General features: G+C 47.3%; 1 protein-coding gene across 1 annotated transcript in view; it reads left to right on the top strand.

Annotated features, from left to right (window-relative positions):
• Positions 1 to 15,921, top strand: part of grm7 (glutamate metabotropic receptor 7) — a 104,988-nt gene that overhangs the window by 32,678 nt on the left and 56,389 nt on the right. The window contains exons 2-3 of the mRNA XM_030418891.1: positions 6,188 to 6,323; positions 6,572 to 6,726. Of these exons, the coding sequence (XP_030274751.1) occupies positions 6,188 to 6,323; positions 6,572 to 6,726 (291 nt within the window). The remainder of the gene's footprint in view (positions 1 to 6,187; positions 6,324 to 6,571; positions 6,727 to 15,921) is intronic.

Genomic DNA, 15,921 nt, shown 5'->3' with positions numbered 1-15,921 from the left:
CTGAAACACGGATTTCATCTCATATAATTGTTTATTAACATATTCATCTCTAAAAACTGTGTCATGTTCATGTGCACATTTATTTCATTGTATTAGTGACTGATAATTATAGGGTTAAATGCTCCTGGAGCAGATGTGGCTCCTGTGGCCTGCCGGGCCCTGTGTGGTTCTGTCCAGCAGGAGACTTATGGGGTTGTGATAAGCTCCTCTGGATCCCGACACTGTGCTCGCTTCCAGCGGTCGTTCTGACCATTCAGCCCTGACAACAGCCTGGCACCGACTCACGCTTCGACCTTGTAAGTTTTGACACTCGGCGCCATAACTCCAGAACTCAGTGGTCGGAGTGGAATGAGGCCATAACTCAGGCCACTGCTTGGCCCTGCTACACACAAACACACACACACTCACACACACACAGATGTGGACATAGTTTAAGTGAAGAATGATCACCTGGATCAATATTTAGTCATGGGTAATACAGATAAATTCTCTGGTTGGCTCTGAGCGGCGGTGTCGTTAGTGAACGAGCAGCAGAGGAGGCAGTAAGTCGCAGGTCTTTATGAGCGCTGTCTGCTCAGGAATCCTCCACAGACCGAGGATTCAGCTGCTGCTCAGTGACAGACGTGACTCAAGGTCGTTAACGGCGCTTTCTTTGGTGCTTGTTCGAAACTTTACAGGATTGTGTGAGACTTTAAGAACCAGTTCAACGTGAGTCTTTAACTAGAAAGCAATCTGGGTAGAGGATTACAGGATTTCACTCGGTCCCCCGAGGAACTATAATGTTTGTGTCTGTGGACGTGCACACACAAAAATAAGGAAGCACAATCTGTAGTTTATACAACAGCCCTAAAATCCACCAGACAACAAGAAGAGATAAACCACTGAATGCATTTTGAGTTGAAAAGTCTGTAACGCTGCAGATGTTGGTTGTATAACTCATATCCCGCCCCTTCCCCCCAAAAGAGCCAATCATCAGCTTTATAACAGCCAGACTGGGAAACATATCAGCCAATCGTGTTGCTGTTCCGACGCAGTTTCTGTGCGGCTGCAGGCGGGCGAGGCGGGGTGAGCTGACGGCGTCGTGGTTTGGCGCTCTGTGTTGAGCCCTTAAAGAAGCTGGTGTAGTAAACAGTGTGCAGGTGTAGTAGAAATTAATCCTGTGTGAAAAAGGTGCTTCAAACCTTAATTGGAGGCAAAGTCACAAAATTGTTTGTTTATCATCACAAGATGGCTGCCGAGTGGAAAGATCTGCATTAAAGGACTTTATACACCAACACTGCAGTGATACGAAGATCAGCGAGAATCAGCAGATTCTTTAAAAGGTATTTGACATTTTAGCCTCGTCACAGATAAAACAGTGAAGCAGAAGTCAAACACTGAGCCTCTGAACAGACCGACACGTCTGCACTGACCCAGGATCTGCAGTAAAGCTCCTCATTCAGCTCCAGCTGATGGATGGATGGTTTACATCCAACATGTGATGGAGGAACACGGTTCTGTTTGAACGGACCCGACAGCACAACACCACCGATCACTCTGATGGATCCTTTATGCCCCAGAGGAGATATTACAGGCTGATCAATAGCTGTGTGTGTGTGTGTGTATGTGTGTGTGTGTGTGTGTGAGTGTGATATACAGCAGGTCATCAAGTAACATCTTGGACCTGTACTGCTGCAGTGAGGCATGATGGGAGTTCTTCAGCTGTATGTGTCTGGTTGGTCTCTGTCCTTCAGAAATCCATCAGATCCTCCTGAGAAAATTTTTTCTTCCCTTCGAGCTTCAGCTGCGTCTCTGCTCACTCAGACTTTTATGTTAATTTGTATCTGCGGCACACGTAAATCCTTAAAACGTACATTAAAGTAAAGTAAACATCCTCCTGCAGCGGTCTCACAGGACTCATCCAGCACAGTCCAAGTTTGCTTTTCTAAGTTGAGCACTGATCTCTGATGTCATCTGAGGTTCTGGTACTGAAACCGTCCTGTTCACTTGTCTGACTTCATTCTCGTTCAGTCGACATGTAGAACGAGTCCAGCTGCGATGTTCGCGAGCAGAAAGCGTTTCTGCCAGTTCGCCTTCTTCAGTTACGGTGGAAATTACAATATTCTATTGCTAAATGATGTCATGGTGCTTTACCCTAATCACAGTATTTAACAGTCATTTCACTGTAAATTTAAAGGTTGTAGGCTACATTAAAGTGCTGTGATTTTACAGCAGCATATTTTTCTGCAGATTTAATGAACACCTACAACCACTGAAATAATGCCATCTGTGGGCTGCTGTGGTTCTGACCACGGCGCTCCCAAAGACAAATGTTTTATTGATCGGCTGAACAAACTGTGGGTCCTCCTCCTCCCACACACACTTGATCAGTGTCTCCATGAATCTGAGATGAGGAGTCCTGCTGATGTACGATGAAGGCTTTGTGGAGTGTCTTCCTGGTTCTACCTGGACACTTTCTCTGTTGTTGAAACTGAATGACTGAACTTCAACATGTAATCTGAATGTTTCAGTGTTAATCATCAGAAGTACCTGGATGTCAGAGGCTTAATGAGTCTCTGACATCCAGGTTCTTGTATCTGAGTGTACTTTACTTGAGTGATCTGCTACTTTATACAGTACTTCCACTGCACTACATTTAGAGACAAAAACATGACTTTTTACTCTACTACTTTTATTTGATAGTTAATTGAATGTATTTTTTTGGTAACTGGGTAAAAAGAAAGAAATACTGATTCCAGTCATGTGAGAAATACTTAAAATCAGCTGTGATGATAAAGTAAGGAGCTGCAGGATGAAGTAGAGTCCAGTGTGAGTCCGGACTCGTGCTGACGACCGGTTCTGACAGCTGCTGGGTCTCTTCAGACGGACTCTGCTGACACGTCTGCAGCTCCTCATCCTCGGCTCGTACATCAGCTGGTAACGATGAGAAGGATCCGCTGTCGCAACATTTATTTTCCCCGAATGCTCCTAAAGCTCGTTGATCAGGCGATTCATCAGCAGCCACTGAAGAAGCTAATTAAGGAGGGTTGTCTATCAACTTAATGTTTGTGTCTCACTGCACAGTCTGTCTCTGTTCACTGCTGCAGCTCAGGAACCAGGTTCAGTGTGTAATCAGGTGATGAACTGAAATGACTGTTCTTTGTTTTGGACCGAGGAGTCAGCAGCACGTTCTCTCTAATCTTACAGAGTTATCAGTTTGTGTCTGGGAGACAAAGAAATTCTGTAAAACAGTTTTCCAAGTCTGCTCAGCTTGATGCGACGGCTGCTGATCCAACGATCCACGTCGGATCTGAATGTGATGCTTTTTCTGTTCAGGAGAGAAAAACAGACTTTTTTTCACGTGTGAAATGAAGAGATTAGATTTTTTTGTCATGTGGAAAAAAACAACACTTTTTCATGCGTGCAGTGAAAAACATTTCCGACCGAAAAGAAACATGAACTCAGTTTCACACGAGAAATAAAAACATAATTTTCTCCAGAAAAAAAGTTTTTTTCTGCACAGATGGAAACAAAATGAAGGCGTTTAGAAAGTTTATCCTGTCGAGTCTGTTTTCCCACCAGAATTCAAGTTATAAACACAGGAGAGGAAATAATTTAGACCAGACAAAACAGATCAACAGGTAATAACTGTTCCTGTTGCCACTCTGGGCTTCTGTAGCTCGATGTGATGAGCAGCTTGTTTCTCGTCTCGTTCAGGGACTGTTCAGTCAGAAACACATGTGACTGCTGCAGTCCTTCAGTACAGACAGCTACATGCATCAGTCAATACAGAGTGCTGATCAATACATTCATGTGCTCAGGCTTCAGTTAGACGCTTCGCTGTATCGCTGGCCTGTCACGTTAAGACCATCTCTACTGACAGGGCGGTGAAATACTCCCTGAACCAACCTCAGCTTTTATTAAACCATCAGCCAACCAGCTGTGAACTCCTGAACTCTGGAGAAAACTCCACAGATGCTTTCAAAATCTGATGACTGCGTGGTGACATCATGTGGTGACATCATGTGGTGATGTCATGTGGTGACGTCATGTGGTGACGTCATGTGGTGATGTCATGAGGACACGTGATGACGTCATGTAGTGATGTCATGAGGACACGTGGTGACGTCATGTGGTGATGTCATGAGGACACGTGATGACGTCATGTAGTGATGTCATGAGGACATGTGGTGATGTCATGAGGACATGTAGTGATGTCATGAGGACACGTGGTGATGTCATGAGGACACGTGGTGACGTCATGTGGTGATGTCATGAGGACACGTGATGACGTCATGTAGTGATGTCATGAGGACATGTGGTGATGTCATGAGGACATGTAGTGATGTCATGAGGACACGTGGTGATGTCATGAGGACACGTGGTGACGTCACGTGGTGATGTCATGAGGACACGTGATGACGTCATGTAGTGATGTCATGAGGACATGTGGTGATGTCATGAGGACATGTAGTGATGTCATGAGGACACGTGGTGATGTCATGTGGTGATGTCATGAGGACACGTGGTGACGTCATGTGGTGATGTCATGAGGACACGTGATGACGTCATGTAGTGATGTCATGAGGACACGTGGTGACGTCATGTGGTGATGTCATGAGGACACGTGATGACGTCATGTAGTGATGTCATGAGGACATGTGGTGATGTCATGAGGACATGTAGTGATGTCATGAGGACACGTGGTGATGTCATGAGGACACGTGGTGACGTCATGTGGTGATGTCATGAGGACACGTGATGACGTCATGTAGTGATGTCATGAGGACATGTGGTGATGTCATGAGGACATGTAGTGATGTCATGAGGACACGTGGTGATGTCATGAGGACACGTGGTGACGTCATGTGGTGATGTCATGAGGACACGTGGTGATGTCATGAGGACATGTAGTGATGTCATGAGGACACGTGGTGATGTCATGTGGTGATGTCATGAGGACACGTGATGACGTCATGTAGTGATGTCATGAGGACATGTGGTGATGTCATGAGGACATGTAGTGATGTCATGAGGACACGTGGTGACGTCATGACATGTGAGCCGGCTGTGTGCAGGAATCAGGACGGAGATCTTTACTGTGAGTCGGTGACTCTGCTGTGTGGCGACCGATCTGCCTCAGTGCTCTTTGTAAGCAGCATGATATCTGATCTGATCCCTGCTTCTAGAGGGATTTTAAACCTCTGACCTGCTGGCGTTGCCGATGTCTCGCTTCAGTGTCAGCAGCATCTTAAAGGCCAAATCCTTTGTGTAAAGTCCTCACACTGCTGCTCAGAAGATCCTGCATGAGCCAAATGTCATCGTGGACGTGGGCGTTGCAAAGTGATGGAAGACGGGCCAGAATTTAAAATTGGCACGAGCGCACTAACAAATCTTCATGAAGTGATGATGAGACTTGACGATGTTTGACAGCTGCCCCACAGTGACATTTTCAAAAGGCACGTTAACATGTATTAGCCTCGTTAGCTGCGCGGTCAGCTGGTCTGTGCCCACGTGCTGCTGATGATGTGACTTCAACATGATTTTTGATTTCACTGATGAGCATTGAAGGGGAGATTATAATCTGTACTTCAACAATGTTTGGTGACTATTTTCAACATGTAAGCGGGTCAGCTGGATCTTGTGGACAGATTTCTGCACAGAATGCTCAGAAAGTTGAATCGTGTACATCCTGTAGAGCTGACACGCCACTGCTGCCACGTTAGCTTGTTTACTTCTCACTACAACCAGGATTCTGTCGGGAACGTGTTGAACTGATCTCACCTGTGATCTGTTGATCATGGATCAGCAGAACAACGTGACTGTGCGCCTGGCTGGATTCTGGGATCAGTGAGAAACACAGCAGCACTTTTCCGTGCAGTAGAGTGACATGTATTGAAAGCAGCACTGCATCAGCCGGCAGCACTCGCAGACACGACTGTGCAGAGAAGTCAGTAGCTTCATGAAGTGTCAGGCAGCAGAGTGAAGAGCAGAGCTCCTCTTCCTCCGGTCAGCTCCATCAAAGTCTGCAGCTTTTTCCTTCTCTCAGGTTCTCCAGGTGAACTAACCCTCTCTGCCACCTGTGGACCTTTTGTATGAACTCTTGGAAGAAGCTTTTGAGGCTGTTTCTCTTACGCAGAATGTAATTTTAACAGTTGAGGAAGCAGCTGTGCTGTGTGTTAACGCTGGCCTCTGATTGTCTCTGCAGGTGGAATCTGTATCGCTCAGTCTCTGAAGATCCCTCACGACCACAAACTGTCGGACTTTGATAAAACCATCCGTCTGCTGCTGGACACTCGGTACGCCCGGGCCGTCATCCTGTTCGCCTCCGACGAGGACATCAGGTAACTAACACTGTGTGACTAAACATCACTCAGCAGAACTTTGTCTCAGGTTAAATGAAAAGATATAGCAGCTGACTGTCCGTCTCTCCAATGTTATTTTGATATACACCTAAAAGTATCAGGTCCAGACACATTCAGTACGGGTCAGTAGAGCAGGAAGTTTATCTGGGACCAGATGACCCGGATCACACACCAACACATACAGTGACAGTGCATGTGACTCAGTGACGGTACCTGTGTGACTCCAGGGGGATCCTGAATGCCAGTAAGCGAGCTGAGCAGGTCGGTCACTTCCTGTGGATCGGTTCTGACAGCTGGGGGGCCAAAAACAGTCCAATCAACCAGCTGGAGGACGCCGCTGTGGGAGCCGTCACCATCCTGCCGAAGAGAGCCACCATCAGCGGTACGTTCACCACTCGTGTGTGTTTGATTGTGTTGTGTGTGAACGTCCTGTGTCGGTTCTTCCTGTGGTTCTGAGTCCGGTTGCTTTCACACTCATGTTCTTAAATCTCCGGCGCTGGCGGGACACGTTTTCCTCTCCGCTGCTGACAACCTCGATCATCAGTGAGAACATTCACTCCTCCCATATCTTGGTTTCCTGTGACACAAAATTGCAGAGGAATCTTTGGATGATGATTATACGCCATCATCATCATCATCATCATCATCATCATCATCATCATCATCATCATCCTGCCTCAGAGGCTCCATCAGCACCGCTGCAGAACTACGTCAGTCCTGCAGGGATTTTATTTAACTTTCACTCCTTGATGGAGGATGGAGGACGGCGAGGCGTCTGTGTGCACCGTCTGACCCGCTCTGAACACGTTCTGCTTTAGAGAACAGGCTTTTTTATTTCCATAGAAGATCATTTATTGCTGCTGATGTTTAAGGAAAGTTCAGCAGAGCAGCAGACTTCTGTTCTAATGTTCTAATGTTCAGTCGGAGGCTTGAATTCATCCTGAACTGAGCCAGGTGTCACACACCGTTTGCTTCAGCAGATTCAGATTCACGTGTTCAGGTTGATTTCAGTCTAACGAGCAGCCGGTTTGTACGGTTACAGTGACGAAGACGACAGGCTGAGTTTGAACTCGCAGGTAATCTGTGATGTCACTGACAGATCGACCTCCGTGTTTCACTATAGATCTCTAAATGTGACAGTTGCAGCTGATGACAACAGAAATTAAAACATTTGATCTACAATGCAAATCAACCAGCAGCTTCCTGCAGGTGAGTGTGGTCAGGTGACGTCAGTGGTTCTGTCAGAACAGACGTGACGGTGGTGTCGATCCAAACAGGAGACTCTCCACTCAAAGGTTAATAAACATATTTCCCTGAAGTGTCAAACTGCTCCTTTAATCAAATAACAGGATGAACACTGAGGGTCTGTTTACTATAATGATTTGTTATCTGGATCTCACAGAAGGGAACAGAACTCGTGACCCGGTCTGAGGAGGACGTTTGGGCCTGGAGCAGGGACGTCCTCCAGCCTCAGTCTGAGTCCTGACCTCAGTTTGTCAGCAGACTGGAGGACGTGACTGTGAGTCAGTCAGTGGATTAACCTCAATAATGCTGCAACTTATTTGGTTTTCTTACAAAGACACAGATGAGTTGTGATGAAGGTGTTTACCTGAGAGCTGTACAGGTGAGGAGAGCTGACAGGTACACAGAGCCAGGTCCTTATGCTAAGCTAAGCTAACCAGCTGTGTGTTTACTGCACAGACAAGAGTATTTCTCTCTGTTTCTTTAAAGTCCCAAAGACAAGTGAAGAGAGTTCATCATCAGAGATCGTACAGACACACCAAACGCTGATCAGAGGAAACAGAACTTGTGGTTGGGCTGAACAGACTCGTTCTGACGGCCCGGTTCGTGCTAATGACAGCGTTCAGATTGAGATGCATCGGTATCACAGCGCAGTTTAGTAACTACAGGCAGCGTGACGTCGTATCAAACAAAGATGTCGACGAGGAGAGAAAAGTGCGTTTGTTGTGGCGGTTCTGTTCAAGTGAAGCTTTGGACTTCAAATAAAATATCAAAGCTTTGTTCTTTTCTTCTCGACGCACGACGCCGACAGTGAGCAGCTTAATGAGAGGCAGCAAAATCTGATTTTCTCTTCTGGAATCAGAATCCTCCTGCACACACAGGAAAGCCTCAGTAATCCCTTCGCCAATGTTTTGCCCTTTTTTTTCTCCTCCAAACATTTTTCACTGACGTGTGGTGAACTTTAAAGAAGTCGTGCCAGGAGCGAGATCCAGATGCAAACTCATGGCGGCGCTGAATGTGAGGGTGTCACCTTGGACCGGCCTTTAAGGGCTGCTGCTGGTGAGCTAATCAACACTGTTCCCTTCGATGTGCTCTCTGACACCGTCTGTCCCCTCGTTCTTTGACGAATGATTTATGGAAATGGACGTTTTCTGGGCATAACGACGGTAGGAGAGGATACTGGGCCGTGACGGGCGGTCTGCGTGGCTCAGGAATGAGGGCGACAGAACCATTCAATCAGAGTGTATGAGGTAGAAAATAGAGGTGAGAGCGACACGAGTTTAACTTTCTGATGAGAGTCATAACCGGATGCACCTGCATGCCGTCATCCCTCCACTCTGAGACGTCTATAACATCACCTGCACACACACACACACACTGTGTTTTAATCTGTCCAAACACAACCTGATCCGTCAGGATGAACCCGGTCAGCACCAAACTGTGATGAAGAAAACAGATCAGAACCAGAGCTGCACCTCATCCAGCGTGGTACACAAGATTTACACTCATTCTTTATCAATCTCTCACAAACTAACAGCATTCATTTAAATCACCTCTATTTACACCAGAGCTACAGACAGCAGCTGGTTAGCTTAGCTTAGCTTAGCATAAAGACTGGAAACAGGGGGAAACAGTTAGCATCGCTCTGTCCAAAGGTCCAGTCCACCGACCTGCAGCTCTAAAGCTCACTGATCGAAATGTTCTGTCTCACTTTCCTGAAGCATGAAAACACCAAAACACTGTGGCAGGGGAGGATTTGTTTCAGCTAGCTGTTTCCCCCTGTTTCCAGTATTTATGCTAAGCTAGGCTACGTTGAAAGCTAAGACTTTCTGCAGGTCTTGAACCAGGCGAGATCAAATGTACCTCAGTCATTCTTCACACCTGTGACAGTTTCACTCGTGTTATTTCTCAGTCAGTAAAATGTCACTCAGACACATTTATAAACTTAACATGTCACATCATGTATTTATACGACACACATTAGTAGCAGCACTGTTCTTCTACCTCATCATACCGATGTCGTAACATCTGAACTGCTTGTCAGCGAGCTTTATTTTGAAGGTCTTAGTGGACGTTGTGTTCTGTATAATGTGTTCCTGCTAACATGAACAAACTAAGAAAAGACAGACAGACTCAGATTATTAGTCAGGCACATACAGAAGGAGAGGAGATGGACGAGGCCTTAACGACAGCGTCGCTGTGATCAGCGTGACTTCTGTCTGCAGACTGAATGTGGAGTGAAGCTGCTGCTCTGACCTGTGATTGCAACAACTAATCAGAGTGTAATTTGACTCGCTGCGTTTCCTCACAGACTGCAGGTAATTACAGCACATTCATAATGAAGAAGACTTTGAAGAGAACCAGGACCAGTTTCTGCTGAACTCTCTGCCAAGATATTGATTGAACAGCGCACACACACACACTCACACAAACACAAACACGCATACACACACCCACGCTTCCTCCTGTAAAACACATCCTCTGCCTTTTTAATGACACCATTAATCGACGTCTCTCTGTTGGCTCGTGCCTCTCAGCTCTTTAAGTGCCACGGCCTCGTCTGTCAGAGGGAAACAAACAGCAACAGATCAGTCAGAGCATCAGTGATATAGAGTCAGAGCGTCACTGACGCTCTGACTCTATATCACTGATGCTCCGACTCTACGTCACTGACGCTCTGACTCTACGTCACTGACGCTCTGACCCTACATCACTGACGCTCTGACTCTACGTCACTGACACTCCGACTCTACATCACTGACGCTCTGACTCTACGTCACCGACGCTCTGACTCTACGTCACTGACGCTCTGACTCTACGTCACTGACGCTCCGACTCTACGTCACTGACGCTCCGACTCTACGTCACTGACGCTCCGACTCTACATCACTGACGCTCTGACTCTACGTCACTGACGCTCTGACTCTACATCACTGACGCTCCGACTCTACGTCACCGACGCTCCGACTCTACGTCACTGACGCTCTGACTCTACGTCACTGACGCTCTGACTCTACATCACTGACGCTCCGACTCTACGTCACTGACGCTCTGACTCTACGTCACTGACGCTCCGACTCTACGTCACTGACGCTCTGACTCTACGTCACTGACGCTCTGACCCTACATCACTGACGCTCCGACTCTACGTCACTGACGCTCCGACTCTACGTCACTGACGCTCCGACTCTACGTCACTGATGCTCTGACTCTATGTCACTGACGCTCTGACTCTATATCACTGACGCTCTGACTCTACATCACTGACGCTCCGACCCTACGTCACTGACGCTCTGACCCTACGTCACTGACGCTCTGACTCTATATCACTGATGCTCTGACTCTACATCACTGACGCTCCGACTCTACGTCACTGACGCTCTGACTCTATATCACTGATGCTCTGACTCTATATCACTGACGCTCCGACTCTACGTCACTGACGCTCCGACTCTATATCACTGATGCTCTGACTCTATATCACTGACGCTCTGACTCTATATCACTGATGCTCTGACTCTATATCACTGACGCTCTGACTCTATATCACTGATGCTCTGACTCTACATCACTGACGCTCCGACTCTACGTCACTGACGCTCTGACTCTATATCACTGATGCTCTGACTCTATATCACTGACGCTCTGACTCTACGTCACTGACGCTCCGACTCTATATCACTGACACTCTGACTCTATATCACTGATGCTCTGACTCTACATCACTGACGCTCCGACTCTACGTCACTGACGCTCTGACTCTATATCACTGACGCTCTGACTCTATATCACTGACGCTCTGACTCTATATCACTGATGCTCTGACTCTATATCACTGACGCTCTGACTCTATATCACTGATGCTCTGACTCTACGTCACTGATGCTCTGACTCTACGTCACTGACGCTATGACTCTATATCACTGATGCTCTGACTCTATATCACTGACGCTCCGACTCTATATCACTGACGCTCTGACTCTATATCACTGATGCTCTGACTCTATATCACTGACGCTCTGACTCTATATCACTGATGCTCTGACTCTACATCACTGACGCTCCGACTCTATTCACTGACGCTCTGACTCTATATCACTGACGCTCTGACTCTATATCACTGACGCTCCGACTCTACGTCACTGACGCTCTGACCCTACGTCACTGATGCTCTGACTCTATATCACTGACGCTCTGACTCTATATCACTGACGCTCTGACTCTACGTCACTGACGCTCTGACTCTACATCACTGACGCTCTGACTCTACGTCACTGACGCTCCGACTCTACGTCACTGACGCTCCGACTCTACGTCACTGATGCTCTGACTCTATATCACTGACGCTCTGACTCTATATCACTGACGCTCTGACTCTACGTCACTGACGCTCTGACTCTATATCACTGACGCTCTGACTCTACGTCACTGACGCTCCGACTCTACGTCACTGACGCTCCGACTCTACGTCACTGACGCTATGACTCTACGTCACTGACGCTCCGACTCTATGTCACTGATGCTCTGACTCTATATCACTGATGCTCTGACTCTATATCACTGATGCTCTGACTCTATATCACTGACGCTCTGACCCTACGTCACTGACGCTCTGACCCTACGTCACTGACGCTCTGACTCTATATCACTGATGCTCTGACTCTACATCACTGACGCTCCGACTCTACGTCACTGACGCTCTGACTCTATATCACTGATGCTCTGACTCTATATCACTGACGCTCTGACTCTACGTCACTGACGCTCCGACTCTATATCACTGATGCTCTGACTCTATATCACTGACGCTCTGACTCTATATCACTGATGCTCTGACTCTATATCACTGATGCTCTGACTCTACATCACTGACGCTCCGACTCTACGTCACTGACGCTCTGACTCTATATCACTGATGCTCTGACTCTATATCACTGACGCTCTGACTCTACGTCACTGACGCTCCGACTCTATATCACTGACGCTCTGACTCTATATCACTGATGCTCTGACTCTACATCACTGACGCTCCGACTCTACGTCACTGACGCTCTGACTCTATATCACTGATGCTCTGACTCTATATCACTGACGCTCTGACTCTATATCACTGATGCTCTGACTCTACGTCACTGACGCTATGACTCTATATCACTGATGCTCTGACTCTATATCACTGACGCTCCGACTCTATATCACTGACGCTCTGACTCTATATCACTGATGCTCTGACTCTATATCACTGACGCTCTGACTCTATATCACTGATGCTCTGACTCTACATCACTGACGCTCCGACTCTATATCACTGATGCTCTGACTCTATATCACTGACGCTCTGACTCTATATCACTGACGCTCCGACTCTACGTCACTGACGCTCTGACTCTACGTCACTGACGCTATGACTCTACGTCACTGACGCTATGACTCTATATCACTGATGCTCTGACTCTATATCACTGACGCTCTGACTCTATATCACTGACGCTCCGACTCTACGTCACTGACGCTCCGACTCTACGTCACTGACGCTATGACTCTACGTCACTGATGCTCTGACTCTATATCACTGACGCTCTGACTCTATATCACTGATGCTCTGACTCTACGTCACTGACGCTCTGACTCTACGTCACTGATGCTCTGACTCTATATCACTGATGCTCTGACTCTACGTCACTGACGCTCTGACTCTACGTCACTGACGCTCTGACTCTTCGTCACTGACGCTCCGACTCTATATCACTGATGCTCTGACTCTACGTCACTGACGCTCTGACTCTTCGTCACTAACGCTCCGACTCTATATCACTGACGCTCTGACTCTATATCACTGACGCTCTATATCACTGAAGCTCCGACTCTACGTCACTGAAGCTCCGACTGTACGTCACTGAAGCTCCGACTCTACATCACTGACGCTCCGACTCTACATCACTGACGCTCTGACTCTACATCACTGACGCTCTGACTCTACGTCAATGATGTAGAGTCACAGAGTCGCTCCTGTAGTAACATCTATCAGTTTGTTATTCGCCATCAGTGACATCATTCAGAGTCAAAGAGCAGATCTCAGAGGACTTCCTGTTGGCTTAGGTCTGACCGGTGACCTTCAGACATACTGTTCCCGTCTCCGTCTCTTTTCTTCTCTGCAGTGTAATGAAGTTAAATCAGTTGAGACGAGTCGTTGTGTTGTGTTGTTGTGTCTCACACAGATGAGAGGACCTTGTGAGTTGAGGTCACTCCTGGGCAGCAGCGATGTGCAGCGAGCGTGAGCTGCTCCCAGAATAACTCATGACGTGTGTGCAGTTATCACTGTTAACCCTCGCACCTGCAGGGCCACAGGACACCTCACCTGTGTCACCATCGCTGTGGTGTGTGTGTGTGTGTGTGTGTGTGTGTGTGTGTGTGCGCCCTGCTTCCGTATGACCACTGCTAACTGTTGCTAGCTTCATGAGGAGCCATCTGAAGCTCAGGGGTCGCTGTGTGTTTCCACTCTGCCTGTTCAACTTCAGACCCTGCAAACTGAAACCCACATGTGATGGTTTCAGCTGGTGCCATCGTGAGCAGGCAGCCGGCTGCTGCTGACCTCTGAGACCTGCAGTTAGAGAGAGTTTTTCTTCTGGGCAGCAAACTTTATGTGTAAAACACAGCTAGCACCTGTTTCTGTTTCTGTTTATGAAGCAGGTAGAGCAGTTTCCTCTAAAACTGAGTGAGTCTAAAGAGATCAAAACTGCAGCACTACAGTTCATAGAACAACTTTATGATTGGACCAGCAGTTTGTGTTTGTGGCCTTCATCAGAACCACAGTATCTGACATGTAGGAAGGTGTCTCTATCTGAAGATTCTCTGTTGCCACATCATCTACACTAAATACACTTTAAATCTCAGACAATCAGCAGTCGACGGCAGTGTAAGTCCATTTAGCCCGACAGTTCCTGAAACTCATCTGCGAGCTGGTGTGTGCAGCGTGCTGATGTGACGGATGTGAACATCATAATGAATGTGAGGAAGTCTTTGCTGTCGGCCTCTGTGCTCACTGAAGTGTGCAGCGAGCGTCTCTTCAAACACTCCCAGAGGCAGAAGCTGTAATCATCGGTAAGCACCAGCATGCCCCAGTGCTCCTGTTGTGAGCGTGTGTGTGTGTGTGTGGGTGTGTGTGTGGTCAGTAGTGTGTGTGTGTGTTTAAATGATCAAACTGTGTTCATGAAAGAAAAACAGTGACTTGAGGAGACGGTTGGTGTCAGGTGGAGGAGGAGGCTGTGCTAACAGGGGATACTGTGTGTGTGTGTGTGTGTGTGTGTGTGTGTGTGTGTGTGTGTGTGTGTGTGTGTGTGTGTGACAGTTGCTAATTGATGATTGATCAGAAGTTTTTGGCTGATTTGTTTCAGCAAACACCAAATACGTCCAGGATTAACATCTGTGTTTAACCTGTCAGACCATGTTCACATGATGTGCTGAGTCAGCCTCCTGTGCAGGAAGGTGCTGTGCAGCGATCAGGCCCGACTTGGAGCTTGGAGTGGTAGTATGAGAGAGGATGGGCTGGGGCTAGGTGGTTAGCATGCTAACTTCAGTAGATGTCTCTTTAACACAGTGCAGCATCAGCACCAAGCTTCTCGTCGGAGGGTAACTACAGCGTCACTGTCCAGGCGATTCTGAACGCAGCTTGTGTTTCTGTTAGCAAACCTGCTGTTTGTCTCCTCAGTAAAGATAATTCTCTCACTGAAAAGATGTCATCGTGCTCAGAAGAGGAAAACAGAACCAGCGCTGGTGAACGTAGTTACCTGCTGAAAAGTAATAGATTACAATCTGACAGCTGCTGTAGTTTTGTTTCACTTTGTATTTCCTCTGAACTTCCAACTTATTTCTAAGGGTGCAGTCTCGTACACAGACTGTATATATCTGTTGTTGCTGCTGTGTTTTATTTTTACCAGGTGAACACATACAGAAGTATTTTGAGCTGAACCTCAGACGCTGCTCGGTTTACGTGAGGTTAGCAGTTCAGAATCAAAGAGTCCGCGCTGAGACGAGCTCTGCAAAGATCTGAATGTTTGGTGTTTTTGTGGGATTCTACAAGTGGGAGCGTATTTCTGTTGGCGGAGGATCTGCTGCTGCAGGGTACGTGATTTATCTCTCAGGGAACGAGGTGCATGTGTTACAGGAAACGCAGCACCTGTGAAGTGGTGGGGAAAATACACAAAGGTGCACAAATTGAAGGAATCACAGCAGCCGGCAGCGCGAGCCGTGTCGCTGCTGCAAACGTTCCCATCCACAAAGTGTTCAGCAAGCGTTCTACGAGGCTGCACGGCGTCTCTACAATGAAAATGTAACT

Source organism: Sparus aurata, chromosome 6, assembly GCF_900880675.1.
Source record: "Sparus aurata chromosome 6, fSpaAur1.1, whole genome shotgun sequence".
NCBI classification, from domain to species: domain Eukaryota; kingdom Metazoa; phylum Chordata; class Actinopteri; order Spariformes; family Sparidae; genus Sparus; species Sparus aurata.
This window is presented reverse-complemented; position numbering and strand designations above follow the sequence as displayed.